The 15574-nt window shown below is 36.4% G+C and overlaps 1 protein-coding gene across 6 annotated transcripts in view; it reads right to left on the bottom strand.

Annotated features, from left to right (window-relative positions):
- The window catches only part of LOC149241084 (branched-chain-amino-acid aminotransferase 5, chloroplastic-like), a 172119-nt gene extending 161010 nt beyond the window's left edge, over positions 1-11109 (bottom strand). For 2 of the 6 annotated variants that reach the window (XM_089373868.1, XM_089373869.1), the window contains exon 1: positions 10583-11109. In XM_089373868.1, the coding sequence (XP_089229994.1) occupies positions 10583-10828 (246 nt within the window). In that variant the 5' untranslated portion in view covers positions 10829-11109. Of the gene's footprint in view, positions 1-9147; positions 9318-10582 lie in introns of those variants that run through there. The other 4 variants (XM_089373870.1, XM_089373872.1, XM_089373873.1 and 1 more) reach the window with 4 other exon arrangements.
- Positions 11110-15574: the final 4465 nt, after the last annotated feature.

The following is a 15574-nucleotide window of genomic DNA, read 5'->3' as shown; positions in this document are numbered from 1 at the left end:
CATTCAGACACTCCTTCGCATAATGGCCGAACTTATTGCAAGAAAGACATCTGCCTTTCCTTCCACCCTTAGATCTAGACTTCTCATTGAAGTGATCTTTAGGTAGGCCAACAGATGCTTCCACTGCGCCACTCGGATAATATTCTCTGCTTCGACCTCACCCTTGGTGAGTTTGAAGAGGGATGAGGAACCCATTGATCCTTTTGTCCTTTCCCAACTGTCTTCGGTGATTGCTCTTTCACTCTTGCTTGGGCTTTGTCTTCACCTCAGCTCTGATACCATGTTAATTTTAGGTATGTTCTAGGCTCAGAGCAATTTATTTCAATTTTCACAGTTAGCTCAATATCTTTTCCAGATTAGCAATCACATCAGCATTAAAGTAAACTACAGATAGAACATAAACATAAATCGCAGAAGACAAGCCAAGACAAGAGGACAGAAGATGTGGCGCTAGCCAGGGACAAACCCCAATGTGGAGAATCCCTTGATCAATTCTTCTTATATGTTCTTCAATAGTTCAGCGGGAAGAGAGAGAGAGAGAGATAGTACATTTACAACAGAAGTCAACACTTTGACTTATCTAGATAAGAGCATAGATCATCTCTAAGAAGATGATACATGAGATCAATTGAAGACATGTTGCTTCAACTGATTCTCCAAGGTGACTCCTTTACCTATCATTATGCTACATCTCGTCATCATGCTGCACCTCACCGTGCTGCACCACGCTGCACCCATCATCATAATGTTGGACCTCATGACCATACATCATACTGTTGCACCTTATCCTGCACAGTTGTCCCATGTGCCATTGTTGCACAATGTTGCCACAGTTGTCCCATGTGCCATTGTTGTACCATGCTAGCCACTGCTGTCTTATGTGGCATATTGTTGTCCCACTATTAGTGACATAACCATTCCATGTTTGCTTGTTGTCCCATTGTTTTGCTGCTGTCCCATCATAGCTTGCTATACCTTGTTGTTGTCCCAATAGCCTTGCCATACCTTGTTGTTGTCCCATGTGTCTTAGCAGCACCATGTAGCCCAGCTGTCCCATTTACTAGCACTGTTGTCCCTTCAACACTGTTGTTCCAAGTCTGCCTACACTACTGCTTATATTGTGACTGGTTAGGGTATCTGGCAGACCTCACACACCTATCTATCTGTCCACAAACAGCCCTCAAGGACTGCAACACACCTTCATAGTACACCTCCCCTAGCATGATGTTGTTCTGGGCATGTTTGAGCCCTCAAACTCTCCACGTTGTCCCTGTTTTGAGGTTGTTGGGACTGTGGCCTACCACAGTCCCACGTTGTCCCTGTTTTGAGGTTGTTGGGACTGTGGCCTACCACAATCCCACGTTGTCACCTACAACCCACTCAAAACAAGCTTCCCTTACCTTTTTGCTACCCCAAACATACCTGCGTTCATCCTTCTTCAACTCGGCCTCCAAGCTCAACTCCTCAGCGCTCTAACAGCAGCTCGGTTAGACCTTATCTCCCTCGTCCTAGCCTTCTTGTTGCGGCTTCCATATAGTTACCTTTCTCCCTTAGCCGAGTTCCTTGGGCTCCTTTGATGAGCTCTTGTGATGCTTGCTTGGACTGCGGTTAGGGTTGCTTTCTTAGGACTGCGTTAGGGGTGCTTTAGGACAACGTTAGGGCTGCCTTAGCATAGCGTTAGAGCTGCCTTAGCATAGCGTTAGAGCTGCCTTCTAGCACTGTGTTAGGGCTGCCTTCTAGGACTGCACCTAGGGCAGCTTGTTTTCCTCCAACGTCTAGGGCTTCCACTCTTAGATTTCTCTTCCACTAAAACCCAAGACAAGTGGAGAGAAATCAAGATAGAAGTGTGTGTGAAATGACTCTCAAGTCATCTCCTTTTATGCTAAAATGTTAAGCACATGTGGGGTTTATTTGGTTGTTGGCTGACCTTGACGAATTGTCTTATAACACAAATAAATTCGTAACTCCATGAATACTTATCGGAATCGGATGATCTTTAGATCAATCCTCCACCTCTCGATGAGAGGGATCCAAGAAAAATATTAGCTGCCATAAATAAGATGACCCACATGGAGTTTGGCCCTAGTTGCCAATTTTAACAACAAGAGAATTATGCGGTCTCAAAAGAATGTCGGGGAGAAGCGACAAAAGAGAAAGCTCTTTCTCTCTCATTGTGAGGTGAGGTGAAGAGAGCTCGCAACCAACACTGTGAACCAGTGACTCAGAGAAGGGAAACAACTTTGAGGGAAACTCCGAAGTCGGCATGGTCGAGAAAAAAAATAACCACTGCATACAAGGAGCTAGACGAAAATCAGGGCGAGGCAACTTGGTTGCTTCAGAAATGATGGCCCCCGCCCTCCACACAGTGTTAGAATGGTTTGCCTAAACTTGACTCGATCAAGTTACTAGCAATTTTTGGGCTTCAAGTTTATGAGAACCCATAGTTTTGTCCATGGTATTCATGTAGGAATTTACAGGGTAAGTTCCTCAGAAAGAACACCAAAAGGACACCGCTCACAACCAGATCTCAAATCAATACACCAGTATTTTTGACGTGGTTAAAACCCTCAAAGAGGGAAACAGTCCACGGCCTGAGCCAACGCGGCCACTTCAGGCAATTTATTAATCAAAGAATGAAAATTTACATAAGCTTCTCTCATGCACGGATTACCCTACAAATGACCCTCCATGCGCTTTAAATAGAATTCATGGACCAATCGGGTGTCAAGCCACGGATCAAGTGTCGGTAATACCGAGGAGAGAATGAACCGTCGGATCACTACATATCGTGACCGTCGGATTGTAAGTTACAAAATGTACAACGGTAAAGAAACACACTTTACCTAACTCTATACTAGACCAAGTTGTACTTAACTATTTCCTATGTGTCGGAATATCCTAACATCCCCCCTTAAGAACAACTTGGGATAGGATTGAAGGATTTACAAATATGACACAATAGGAGAAGGAAGGAGGCACTAGAGCCTATCCCCCCTTAGTGACAACTTCCTGAACTCCTACCATAAAGCGAAGTTTAGTGAACTTCGCCTCTGTGAGAGCCTTTGTGAAGATGTCTGCAACCTGATCATCTGTTGAACAATATTGTACTTCAGGAACATGGTCATGAATGAGTTTTCTGATGAAGTGCATGTGTAGTTCAATGTGTTTGCTGCGCTGATGTTGGACTGGATCTTTGCATAGCTGAATGGCACTTTGATTATCACACCAAAGTGTAGTCGGATGCTGCTGCTCAAAGCCAAACTCTGATAGGATCTGACGAAGCCACAAGGCTTCCTTACTAGCTTCCACGGCACCACGATACTCTGCTTCTGCTGACGAAAGAGAAATGGCACCCTGTTTCTTACAAGCCCATGTAATAGGTCCTGAACCAAGAGTGAAGACATAACCGGCAGTAGACTTCCGATCATCAGGGTCACCAGCCCAATCAGAATCAGTGAAACCAACCAATAGAGGAGATGCTTTGGCACTGTAATGAATCCCAAACTGAACTGTACCTCGAACATAACAAAGTATTCTTTTAGCTGCTTTCCAATGACTTTCACGGGCGTTTTGCATGAACCGAGCAACAAGGCCAACAACAAAGGAAAGGTCAGGACGAGTATGGGTTAGATACAAAAGTTTTCCTACAAGTTGACGGTATAAGGTAGCATCAACTTCAGGAGAAGTACAAGTGACTGAGAGTTTGACTTCTGACTGAAAGGGAGAAGGGGCTGGCTTACAGTCTTCCATGTGAAAATGACGTAGAATATCACAAGCATACTTGGACTGGGAAAGGGAAATACCCTCCTTGGATTGCAAGACTTGAAGACCGAGAAAATAGTGTAAGTGTCCTAAGTCTGTCATTTCAAATTTCCTTTTGAGGCTAGACTTCACATGGTTTATAAGGTTGGGATCACTACCAGTAAGGATAAGATCATCAACATAAAGAACAAGGATGATAAGAGAGTTGCCCACTTTCTTGGTGTAGACAGTATTGTCAGAATGACACCTAGAAAAGCCAGACTCTAAAAGAAAGCTATCCATTTTGGCATACCAAGCCCGAGGAGCTTGCTTGAGACCATAAAGGGATTTCTTAAGTCGACATACAAGGCTAGAGTCTGTTTGTATGAAGCCAATGGGTTGTTCCATATAGATTTCTTCATGCAAGTCCCCATGCAAGAAGGCAGATTTAACATCCATCTGATGGACTTCCCATTTGAAAGAGGCAGCAAGGGAAAGAACAAGGCGGATAGAGTTCATTTTGGCAACAGGGGAGAAGGTTTCAGTGTAGTCAATGCCTTCAACCTGTGAAAATCCCTTAGCAACAAGACGAGCTTTATGTTTATCAACTTTCCCATCTGGTCCATACTTGGTTCTGTAAACCCATTTGCATCTAACAAGTTTTCGTCCCTTTGGTAAAGGAACAAGATCCCATGTATCATTTGCCAATAATGAATGATATTCTTCATTCATAGCTGCTTCCCAATCTGGATGGCCTGAAGCTTCTGCAAAGGTGTCAGGATCATAATTTACTGGAGCTTGAGCCAGTAAAGAAGAGGCTCTCTCGAACTGAGAACGTGTGCGTCGCTGATCTGTAGGATCACCGGCAAGATCACCTGCTGCATCTCGGGTAGCACGAACCCATTTTGGAAGCTCAGGAGCTGAAGGAGGATCCTGAGATGGAGGGGGAGGATTGTCATCCTCACTTTCATCATCTGAAGAAGAAATGTTTTCAAAGGTAGAAGAGATAGGGAGAGGTGGCACATCCGCCGGACTAGGCTCGCAGGCCGATATATTTTCATCAAATTTTACATCTCTTCTAATGATAACATTTTTGGACTTAAATGGAATAAGTCTATAGCCTTTGACATCTTCAGAATATCCAACAAAAGTACATTTTTCACTCTTAGGTTCTAAATCTTTATGCTTTTCATCTGGAATATGGGCCCACGCTTCACTTCCAAAAACACGAAAGTGACTTACATCTGGTTTGATTGAGCTCCATGCTTCTTCTGGAGTGATATTCTTTAAAGCCTTAGTAGGAGTGCGATTTATTATGTAATTTGCACAGTTAATTGCTTCTGCCCAAAAACTAAGACCAAGTCCTTTAGATTGTAGCATACAATTAGCCATTTCCTTTAAGGTGCGATTCTTCTTTTCAGCTACACCATTTTGTTGTGGAGTATATGGAACAGTATGTTGCATTTGAATTCCATTCTCAGTGCAATAGTTGATGAATGTGTTTTTAACATATTCTCCGCCATTATCAGATCTTAACTTAAGAATTTGATGTCCAGATTGTTTTTCAACAAAGGCCTTGAAGGCCAAAAAAGTGTTAAATACTTCACTCTTGAGTTTTAAGAAGTATACCCAAGTGCGTCTGGAGAAATCATCAATGAAAGTTAAGAAATACTTGCAACCAGAGAATGACACAACTGGAAGTGGACCACATAAATCACTATGCACAAGCTGTAAAGGGGCTGAGGCGTGCCAAGAGGCACGTTTTTCAAAACTGTCCCGATGATGTTTTCCGAGTACACATCCGGAACAAACGCCATCTCTGCAAGATACCATAGGAAGACCTGTCACCATATTTTCTTTACATAGATGCTGAAGGGAGCGATAGTTTAAGTGACCAAATCGCTCATGCCAAAGTTTGCTCACTTCATCGTTATGAGCAACAAATACTGAGGGAAGATTTGATGACCCAAAGTTGTGAAACTTATACAACCTTGTAGAGTCATCAGCAATGCCAGTAGCCAAAATCTGTTTAGGATCTTTTAAGTCCTTGATTACAACATCATGAGGTGAAAATTCAACGATTTTACCTTCACCTGAATGAGTTATCTGATATACAGATAGAAGGTTGCAGGATAAGGTTGGAACACATAATACATCATTAAACTGACCATTGTCTAGATGAACAGTTCCAGTCCCTACAACATTAAGAGATCTATCATCACCAACATAGATATTTTTGGTGTTACAATCATTTAAAGAAGAAAACATGGCTTTGTTTTTGGCCATGTGATAAGAAGCTCCAGAATCAATGAGCCACTCATAAGAATGAGAAGAAGAAGATACATTTAATGCATAGCCAGACCGAGATGCTTGACAACCACATGCAGAAAGTGCCATTCCTGAAGATGAAGTTGAAGTTGAAGATTGTCCCAAATGGATGTTATGCTTCTTCATTGCTGCTTCCAAGGCTTCCATCTTTTTAAAGCATTTTGATTCTAAGTGGCCATCTCGATTACAAAAATTGCAATGTCTATCAGTCTTCTTCCTTTTGTTTTTATTTGTCTTATCATATTGTTGAAATGATTTTTCATTTTGGGGCTGAAATTGCTTAGGACCCTTGTTTGGTTTAGGACCATTCTTTTTAGGATATGACTTCTTAGGATTCTTGGAATTTGGTTGCTGCTGGGCGGCTAATGCTTTCTTGGAAGAGTTTCCAAGATTAAGAAGACCAAGGTGTAAGAGTTTTTCTTGTTCTCTTATTAAAGAATCACAAAAAGAGTCAAAGGAAGGGGCCTTGTAGTCTTTTCCTTGACAAATGAAAGCTTCCCTTGTAGAATGGAAGGTGGAAACAAATACAGAGTAGGCTGGTCCCAACTTAGTAAGGATGGAATAAATAAGGTTACTATCTTCTTTCTTAACCTTAACACCTTCCAAGAGATATCTAAGGGTCTTGAATTTGGACAAGAAATCTTCAATGCAAGAAAAATTATTAGGATCCAATGTAAGCAACTCATTTTCAAGTTGATGAGCTCTAATTTCATTTTTAATCCCAAAAACTTTAGTGATTTGTTCCAATGCTTCATGAGGAGTATCAAGTTCTGCAATATGGAATCTAAGATCAGGAGAAATAGACATCCCTATCAAACCACGTGCTTGATCTTGTCTATTTTCCCATTTTGCAGCCTTGTCTTCATCTTTTGGTTTCTTCTCTTGGCCTGTGGCTATTCTGTAGAGACCTTTACTTCTAAGTAAATCTTCCATGTAGGATATCCATTGGAAGTAGTTAGTGCTGTCAAGAATGACTTGGCATGGACTTTCCATTTTTTAAAAAACTGAAGCTGAAGATGCTGAAAGTAAGTGTTCCAATGGATAGATCTCGAAAAATTAGGCTGGTTTAAAAAAAACGGCTCTGAAAAAGGCTTCCGGATGAAGAAGTTATGGCTTTTTGAAAAAAAGTTGTTGAAGTTGCCGACGAAGTGCGGGAATGTGCGGAAATGAAAAAGTCCGCCCCCACAAAATGGAGACTTGAACCCAAGACCTCTACTCTCTTAAAATAGCTTTGAACCAATTGATCTATACAAAAAATTTGAGAGAGAGAGAGAGGGGGGGCCTTGGGTTGCGTGCTTGCTTTGAGAAAGCTCTTTTTCCCTACAAAACAAAAAACACAAAACCCAACACGGACATGCAAAGAAAACGAACCTTATGGCTCGAAGTTAGCTTTACCCAAAAAACTAAATATTTTCAAAAATTGAACCTTGCGGCTCAAAGTTAGCTTTAGCCGAAAAACGAAATATTTTTCTCAATGTTTCTGATTTTCCGAGATCACACTAAGGTGCAGGGAAAAGAGCATACGCATGAGAAAAATCCTTCCTTTCTGTTTCTGATTTGCCCAGATCGCACAGAGTCGCAGGGCAAAGAGCATACGCAGAAATGAAAGGTATAGATCCGGTTAAAAAAAAGGTAAATAAACCGAAACCGAAATAAGCAGAGAGAAAATAACAGTGAACTGCAAATAAACACTGTATACCTCCAGATCTTAAAAATGACGCAGCTAGGGCTACCGGAAACCTTTTCGCGTGAAACGAAAGCGTTTCCTCACTGGAACAGATGCTCCGAACACAATAGAGCAGTCCTCTCGGCCCGAAAGCAGTCAGAAACAGCAGATCTAGGAAACGGCAGTCGGATGCAGTTCTACCGGCTTCAGATTTGGATCACCAACGGACGCGACCCTCAAATAGCTCCGATACCATGTAGGAATTTACAGGGTAAGTTCCTCAGAAAGAACACCAAAAGGACACCGCTCACAACCAGATCTCAAATCAATACACCAGTATTTTTGACGTGGTTAAAACCCTCAAAGAGGGAAACAGTCCACGGCGTGAGCCAACGCGGCCACTTCAGGCAATTTATTAATCAAAGAATGAAAATTTACATAAGCTTCTCTCATGCACGGATTACCCTACAAATGACCCTCCATGCGCTTTAAATAGAATTCATGGACCAATCGGGTGTCAAGCCACGGATCAAGTGTCGGTAATACCGAGGAGAGAATGAACCGTCGGATCACTACATATCGTGACCGTCGGATTGTAAGTTACAAAATGTACAACGGTAAAGAAACACACTTTACCTAACTCTATACTAGACCAAGTTGTACTTAACTATTTCCTATGTGTCGGAATATCCTAACAATTCATTTCTAATGTAACCTATTTAAAGGTAAAAAGACTCCATGTTAATTGGTCATGGTGAGATTCCAACAACGGTCTCTTTAAACACCACCACTTATTTTGGGTATGATTAACATTAACCTTATACAAGCTAGCTCAGGTCTAAACCACATCCACCCGCAAGTATTTACTACATTGTTCAAAGATTTAGATGACACTAACACGTCATTCATGGTGATTGTGCGAGATGGTGGTTCCCCAAACTCACCACTTCTCACCCCATGCGGTGTTGCTCTAATTAATATTTATTTAAAAAAAACAACTATATAAAATTTTTTACATTAAAATCAATTGATTGATTTTTATTTTTATTCTTAATTTTAGAACTTTAGTATTAAATAGATTTGTCTTTATCTGTAACTTTTTAGAGTTTCACGTAGATTTCTGACCCGAATCGTTGAAAAAAAATGTGGTCAGATTTTCATTTGTGTTGTTTAAACTAGTTTTTGACTATATGTATGGATTCAACACTCTAAAATCCCTTGAGCACTTAGATTGTGTAAAATCCACCCCTCAAACTTGTGATTTCAAAAGATCCCTACTGAATTCTACACAAATTAGATCGGCAGAAAATTTTTCAAAAGTCACACTTAAAAACAACTAGTATTAAATATATAATTTACAAAAATAAATAAATAAAAATAGTTAAATGATTTCCAGGAACAAGTAAAATTACTTGATAAATTATATTATATAGAAGCCCGATCTTAACCCGATTCAACCTGCTAGCGATGCCCTGCGTCTGGTAGGTCGACGCGGGAAAGCCCACGAAAGCCTTGGAAAAGTAAATTGCATGTAGAACGGATTCTATGCCGATCCACCTTTCTCGCGATGCTCTGTATAAGGTAGCTTTATAGGGGGAAGCGGGTTGACTTGGGAAATGGTTACATTTATAAATGGATTCTTAAGACAATATAGATTTTGTCATTCAAATTTATCATTTAAAAATAAATTTTAACAATTTTGGAGATAAAATTTATTTTTAAAAAATTCATTTAAATTATTTAAAAAAATTCATTTAAATTATATTAAAAAATATTCTTTATTTTTGTTAATAAAAATAATAAACATTAAATGTATGTAGGGCAGTTAATTAGCAATAGCCACATAATGAAGTTTTATATAAATAGTAAGACTAGAAATTCAAATTTCTCCCTAAGTATTTAAAAAAATAACATATTAAATTAAGTTTAAATTCAAATTAGCTTTAATATTACATAGAAGTATCTCCAACACTCTGCCTTCTACATGAAATTTGATACCAACTTAAATCTAAAACTGTATACTAATTTAATATTTACACTCCACAGGCCAACTCATTTACACCTGAAAAATAGTATTAAAAAAAAAATCTTAAAAGCGCCTTTGCGCCCTCCCGGCAATTAAAGCCATCGAACGCTCCCAAAAATATCTATGGACAGTCAAATTTGGTAAAAGTGTTTCAACCCAGGTTGAGCACATTTCTACCGAGTGATTGATTTGGAAAATGACACCTAACTCATTACGGGCCACATTACATTGGAATGTGTTCCGTAAATAATATAAAAATCGAAAAAGAAATCTAATTAAAGAGATTATGGACGCACTTTGACGGCCAGATGGCCGTCAACCTGAAACGGAACATCAGTTTCGATCGTTGTAAATATTAATTAATAATATCTGCAAGCCAGCGATGGAAAATTCCATTCTATTCTCATTGGAAGAGGTTGCGAGTTCGAATCACAGGACAAGCAGTCTACAGAGTGTTGCCCATACACACACCGCACACTTCACAGAAAGCATCATACGCCTCGCAATAGTATTAATTTTCGAAACAGCACTCGCATCTGCGTAGATCACCGAACTTCTGCCATTACTCTTTTTTTTTCTGCCATAACGCTTTCTAACATTCTCCAGACCTTAACGAAATGTTTCAAACCTTTAATTCTCACGAAGGAATTAAAAAGTTATAATGGCTGAACAGAAAAATACAGGAATCTTTTAAACGCCATGGGAATTTGCATAATAATATGCTTCCGAGGAATAAAGGAATCAAGAAACCGAAGCGCCTGGAGCACATGTAAGGTGTAAATTTTTGAATTCATTAAAGTAAATGACAGTGAATATCTTGCCTGGAGCGTTCCCGTCGAGGAATAGGGGGAGAAAGAGATAGAGCTCCCTAGTCGAATCCGTGGCCTGTTGCTTTGGAAATTAAAATCTGCCCCCTTTGTCACAGGAAAATAGTGGCAGAGTTGCTCCGTCGCGTCTCGTTCTTCTTCTTTAGCGGCGGTAGAAGACACCGAGCGGCTTGTCGCCAGATTTGGGAATTTTATGAGCTGAGTCCTGAATCTCTGGCTACGGATTGCAGCCATAGCCATATTTATCGATGTTTCTTGTCTGAGCTGAGGAAGTAGTGGAGGTTTGGACGCTGATCTTTGATAATGATGAGATGATGAATGGAAGAATTTATTTATATTGAATCAGTTTGGCTGCAGAGGTCAGTATACAGTTTCGCAGCTTTAGGCCGTGACGATGACGAGCGATTTGGGACAGCTTTAGGCCGTGACAATGGCTGGCGATTTGTGAGGGAATCTTATTTTGGAATTCTGGCCTCGCTAACTTCCAAGTTACAAGGCTGTTGGCGATCCTCCGCGCTACCAGTTTTGTCGTTATTTTGTATAAGCTGTTGACTTTTAATGAACTTAAATCAAAGCAATGCTACATCACTGAAAATAACGGCAACAAATATATAGCCTGCGAATGGCAATTAAATAAGCTAGCCGGATATGCTCACTTTTGGAATACTAACTCCATTTGGGACAGCTTTAGGCTTGGGACAGCTTTAGGCCGTGACAATGGCTGGCGATTTGGGAGGGAATCTTATTTTGGAATTCTGGCATCGCTAACTTCCAAGTTACAAGGCTGTTGGCGATCCTCCGCCCTACCAGTTTTGTCGTCATTTTGTAGATTCTGTTGACTTTTAATGAACTTAAATCAAAGCAATGCTACATCACTGAAAATAACGGCAACAAATATATAGCCTGCGAATGGCAATTAAATAAGCTAGCTGTAGATGCTCACTTTTGGAATCCTGGTTTGTTAACTTTTAAGGGTGGGTATATATAGTCTCAGTTTATTTAATGTTATTGGCCGGTTAGTTATTTTTCGCTGAAAAATACTAACCTGCCGATAAACATTCAGGCTGTATATATTCACAATATATTTTTTACCCACCTTATATTCATTACCTACCAACACAGCAGTTTCATTGTGTTACGGAACTTGTGCAACCATACGGCTTCTATCCGTTTTGTGTCTTTTCAAATTCTCTGACCAGTAATGTCGAATCAATCAATGCCAAAAAAGCAGTTTCCCTTCTTTCTAAAATTTTATTACTATTTTATCTATTTAGGCAGTGATGAAAATTTAAGGAAAAATATTTGAAAAAATATATATATATTTTATAAAGGAAAAATTAGACATTTTAAATAGAAGCTCCTTAAAACATAATAATAATAATAATTAAAATTAAATTTTAAATAGAAGCCCCTTAAAACATAATAATAATAATTAAATTTTAGGAATGTATTATATTAATTTTATTTTACTAATAAGTTTGTTTTTAATTTTGTATTTGGTTGTTTCTTTATCAAATATTTTTACAAATTACCTCAAAGTTTTATATTAAAATATTTATTTTATTGTGGTGGTTTTTTCTTCTCTGTTTCAAAGTTGCCCAGCAAAAGGGCCATCGGTGGGAAAAGGCCAAGACAGGTTTGCCTCCTTGCTTCCCTATCCCCATGTGCTGTTTGCTTATGCTTTGGGGTATATCTTGGAGGTTGCGAGGGCTGAAAGAAGGATCATAGGCTTGTCTCTTCCTAATGCTTACGGGGTGAATGGACATTGTTTTCAAGGTGAAAATTTGATTTCTTGCCAAATTATCCATAATGTTCAAGCTTATTACAGGAGAGGAATTCATGTGATTCGACCCGTTGAATCCCTAGAGCACCATGGCATAAGCAACAACGTAGAAGACCATAAGCCCAATGTAAACGATCTAAGAAATATAAATCATGGGAACATGGTAATAACTGATGGGTAGTATTCATAAAGTTTTGGGTTTTGGGTATTATAGGTAAAAAGTTTTGGGTATTATAGGTAGGGTGGCGTTCATTAAGGATTGTTTTTGGATATTTAGTTGTTTGGTTTTTTTAAAGGTTTGGATTTGAAGGTGGGTTGTTTATTATCAAGAGCGGATTTAATGGGGTGAATTTGTATGTATTATGGGATTGAAGGTTTCATATCTTGTTATTGGGAGCTCACTCCAGCTTCTATATTGGAAGAGCTCACCAAAATGGAAGGGGAAGTCTTTTTCTCATTGAGCCTTTCTTTGCTTCTATATTGGAAGAGCTCACCAAAATGGAAGGGGAAGTCTTTTTCTCATTGAACCTCTCTTACCTCTCTTTTAAATACAGAGGCTTCAACTGAATGGGTAAATTAGATCCTTGATATTGGTCATACAAGAGGGCAATTTAAATAGTATATGCATACAATTGATCTTTATTGGAAAATGACATTTTTTTATGGGTCGGACTATCCTAGATCATCATGAATCCCACATGGACATCCTTCAATCTCTTGAGCACTTGCACAAACATTCAAGGGAGGACGAAGAAGATTGAGCATCACATTAGCACTCCCCAGGGGCACAATAGACTTCAAACTTCAACAGACCCTACAACACCCTCCCAGTTGCATGATTAGACTCTATGGCATGATTATGATATGGTTATGGTTTGTAATCGCATATTTGTAACTTTTTTTATACAATGTTAGTTAGGCAAGTTAGATATAGTCTGATTACCTTTATACCTTTAAGTTTTAGTTGACTCTCTCCTTCTCAAAGAGAGTATATTTTTGAAACTGGTCCAGATTCCCAAGCTACTATGTATTTCCAAATTTTTCAAAATAATAAAATTCAACCAAAAAAACTATAATCACTCTTCACTCATAAAACAATTAAAAACTAAATATTTAATATATCTAAATAAAATATTAAATATTTAATTATTTAAAATATTTTTTGTGTTTTTTATATTTTTCATTAATTATTTAAAATATTTTTTGTTTTTTTATATTTTTCATTAATCATTTTTTAAATACTATTCTAAATATTTTTTCCCAATTTCACTCCTTACTCCACCAAAAATATTTTTGTAAAAAAAGAAAATAGAACTCATAAAACTTATATGTAGATATAGAGAATTTTAACCAGTCAATTAATTTTAAAAAATCAAAATCATTTTTTTATAATTTCATTAATATTATAAAATAAAAATAATTAATATTTAAATTATATTAAATTTAAATTATATTAAATTTAAATTATATTAATAAATAAAATTTATTAATTCAAATAATAATAAAATTTTTAAGATATGTAATATGAATATATAACAAATATAATATTATTGGACAAAGAGGCATTTTAGAGATTAATACGAGGGAAAATATAATACTTACATTAAGAGATAGTAATAAAAAAAAATAAATCAATGTTCATCATAAATAAAATCTTCAATTTAATATTATTGATATTAAATAAAATTTTCAATTTAATGTGATTGATATTACATGATGTATAATTTATTTTAGATGACATATAATGTTTAATACAAAAATATATTAAGAACATAAAAATATTTTAATAAATCATAAATAAATATTTCAATAATCATATTAAATAAGATAACTTCATATATTTCAATCTTTATATTAAATAACATAATTTTATATTTCAAATATGATTATTATTTATATTTTTAGAAATCAAAATATAATTCTCATTTATAATATAATATAATATTTTATTTGGAATCATTTTCCAAAATATACACATATATATATATATATATATATATATATAAAACTTTCGTTTATATTTTTATAACAATAAAAAAAATATAATCATTATCTATATACACCCTTAGTTTATACTATAATATATTATTATTATAATATAAATCATATTCTAAAATAAACATCTATTTATACAATTAAAAATATTACTTACCTAAATATAATTAAATTACAATTAATTATTATAATATTTTATATATTTTATTTTAATATTAGATTCTATTGTTTTCCAATATAACATCTATAACTCTTATTTATGATTTATAATATTATAATATTATATTATAAACCATATTTCAAAATAAATATCTATCTATATAATTAAAAATACTTCCTACTTAAATATGATTAAATTATAATATTTTATATATTTTTATTTTAATATTATAATTATGTTTCAAATATAAATCTCATTTATCTTTTTATAAATAAAAATATAACTCTCATTTATATAAATGATTTATTTTATAATATAATATTATAAACCATATTTCAAAATAAACACCTATGTATGTAACCAACATAGATATATGGTAATTCTAGATGGGGATCCAAATTTCTTATAATTAAGACATTTATTAGTGTGTTGCTCAAAACTAGCATAGATCAAAAGAAGATTGCATCTTCAGAAGAAGAAGATCACACTCAAAAAGAAGATTGCTTCTTGAGAAATTTGATTCCTTTCAACTCTTTGTAGATCAGAAGTTAAGATGAATTATTAATACTACATAACTTAATATTATAGTCTTTATTAAATTACCAATAATTATAATTAAAATAAATTACAATATTAATAATAAATAAAAATATCACCATATTTAAAAATATATATAATATAGATAACACATAACTTAATATTAATAATAATGTTGTTAATAACAATAGTTTAAAACCTAATTACATGATGATGGTGGTGGTGGTGGTTAACATCCTCAAAGACCAATATGGTCTATTGGACCTTAACAAGGTAAGTGATTAACCGGGGTTCTTTAATATTTTTTCTATGATCGAAAAGAAGTGAGAAAAACGTTTTGAGATCATTGTAGATTTGTTGATTTAACAAGTCATGAAGGTTGGTAGTGTGACAAATGTTTTGAAAAGGAAAACAAAAGTGAGCAAGGGTCGAGCAATCCAAGAGAAAGTGCATTTCATCTTCAACACTCTTAGTATCACAAAGGGGGCATATTCTTTCATCCTAAGGTGTT

The sequence above is a fragment of the Pinus tabuliformis genome, chromosome 8 (genome assembly GCF_031772625.1).
Source record: "Pinus tabuliformis cultivar Carrire ecotype Pingquan chromosome 8, CPIR1, whole genome shotgun sequence".
Lineage (NCBI taxonomy): Eukaryota > Viridiplantae > Streptophyta > Pinopsida > Pinales > Pinaceae > Pinus > Pinus tabuliformis.
The sequence above is the reverse complement of the archived record's forward strand: the minus strand, read 5'-3'. Positions and strand labels throughout refer to the sequence as shown.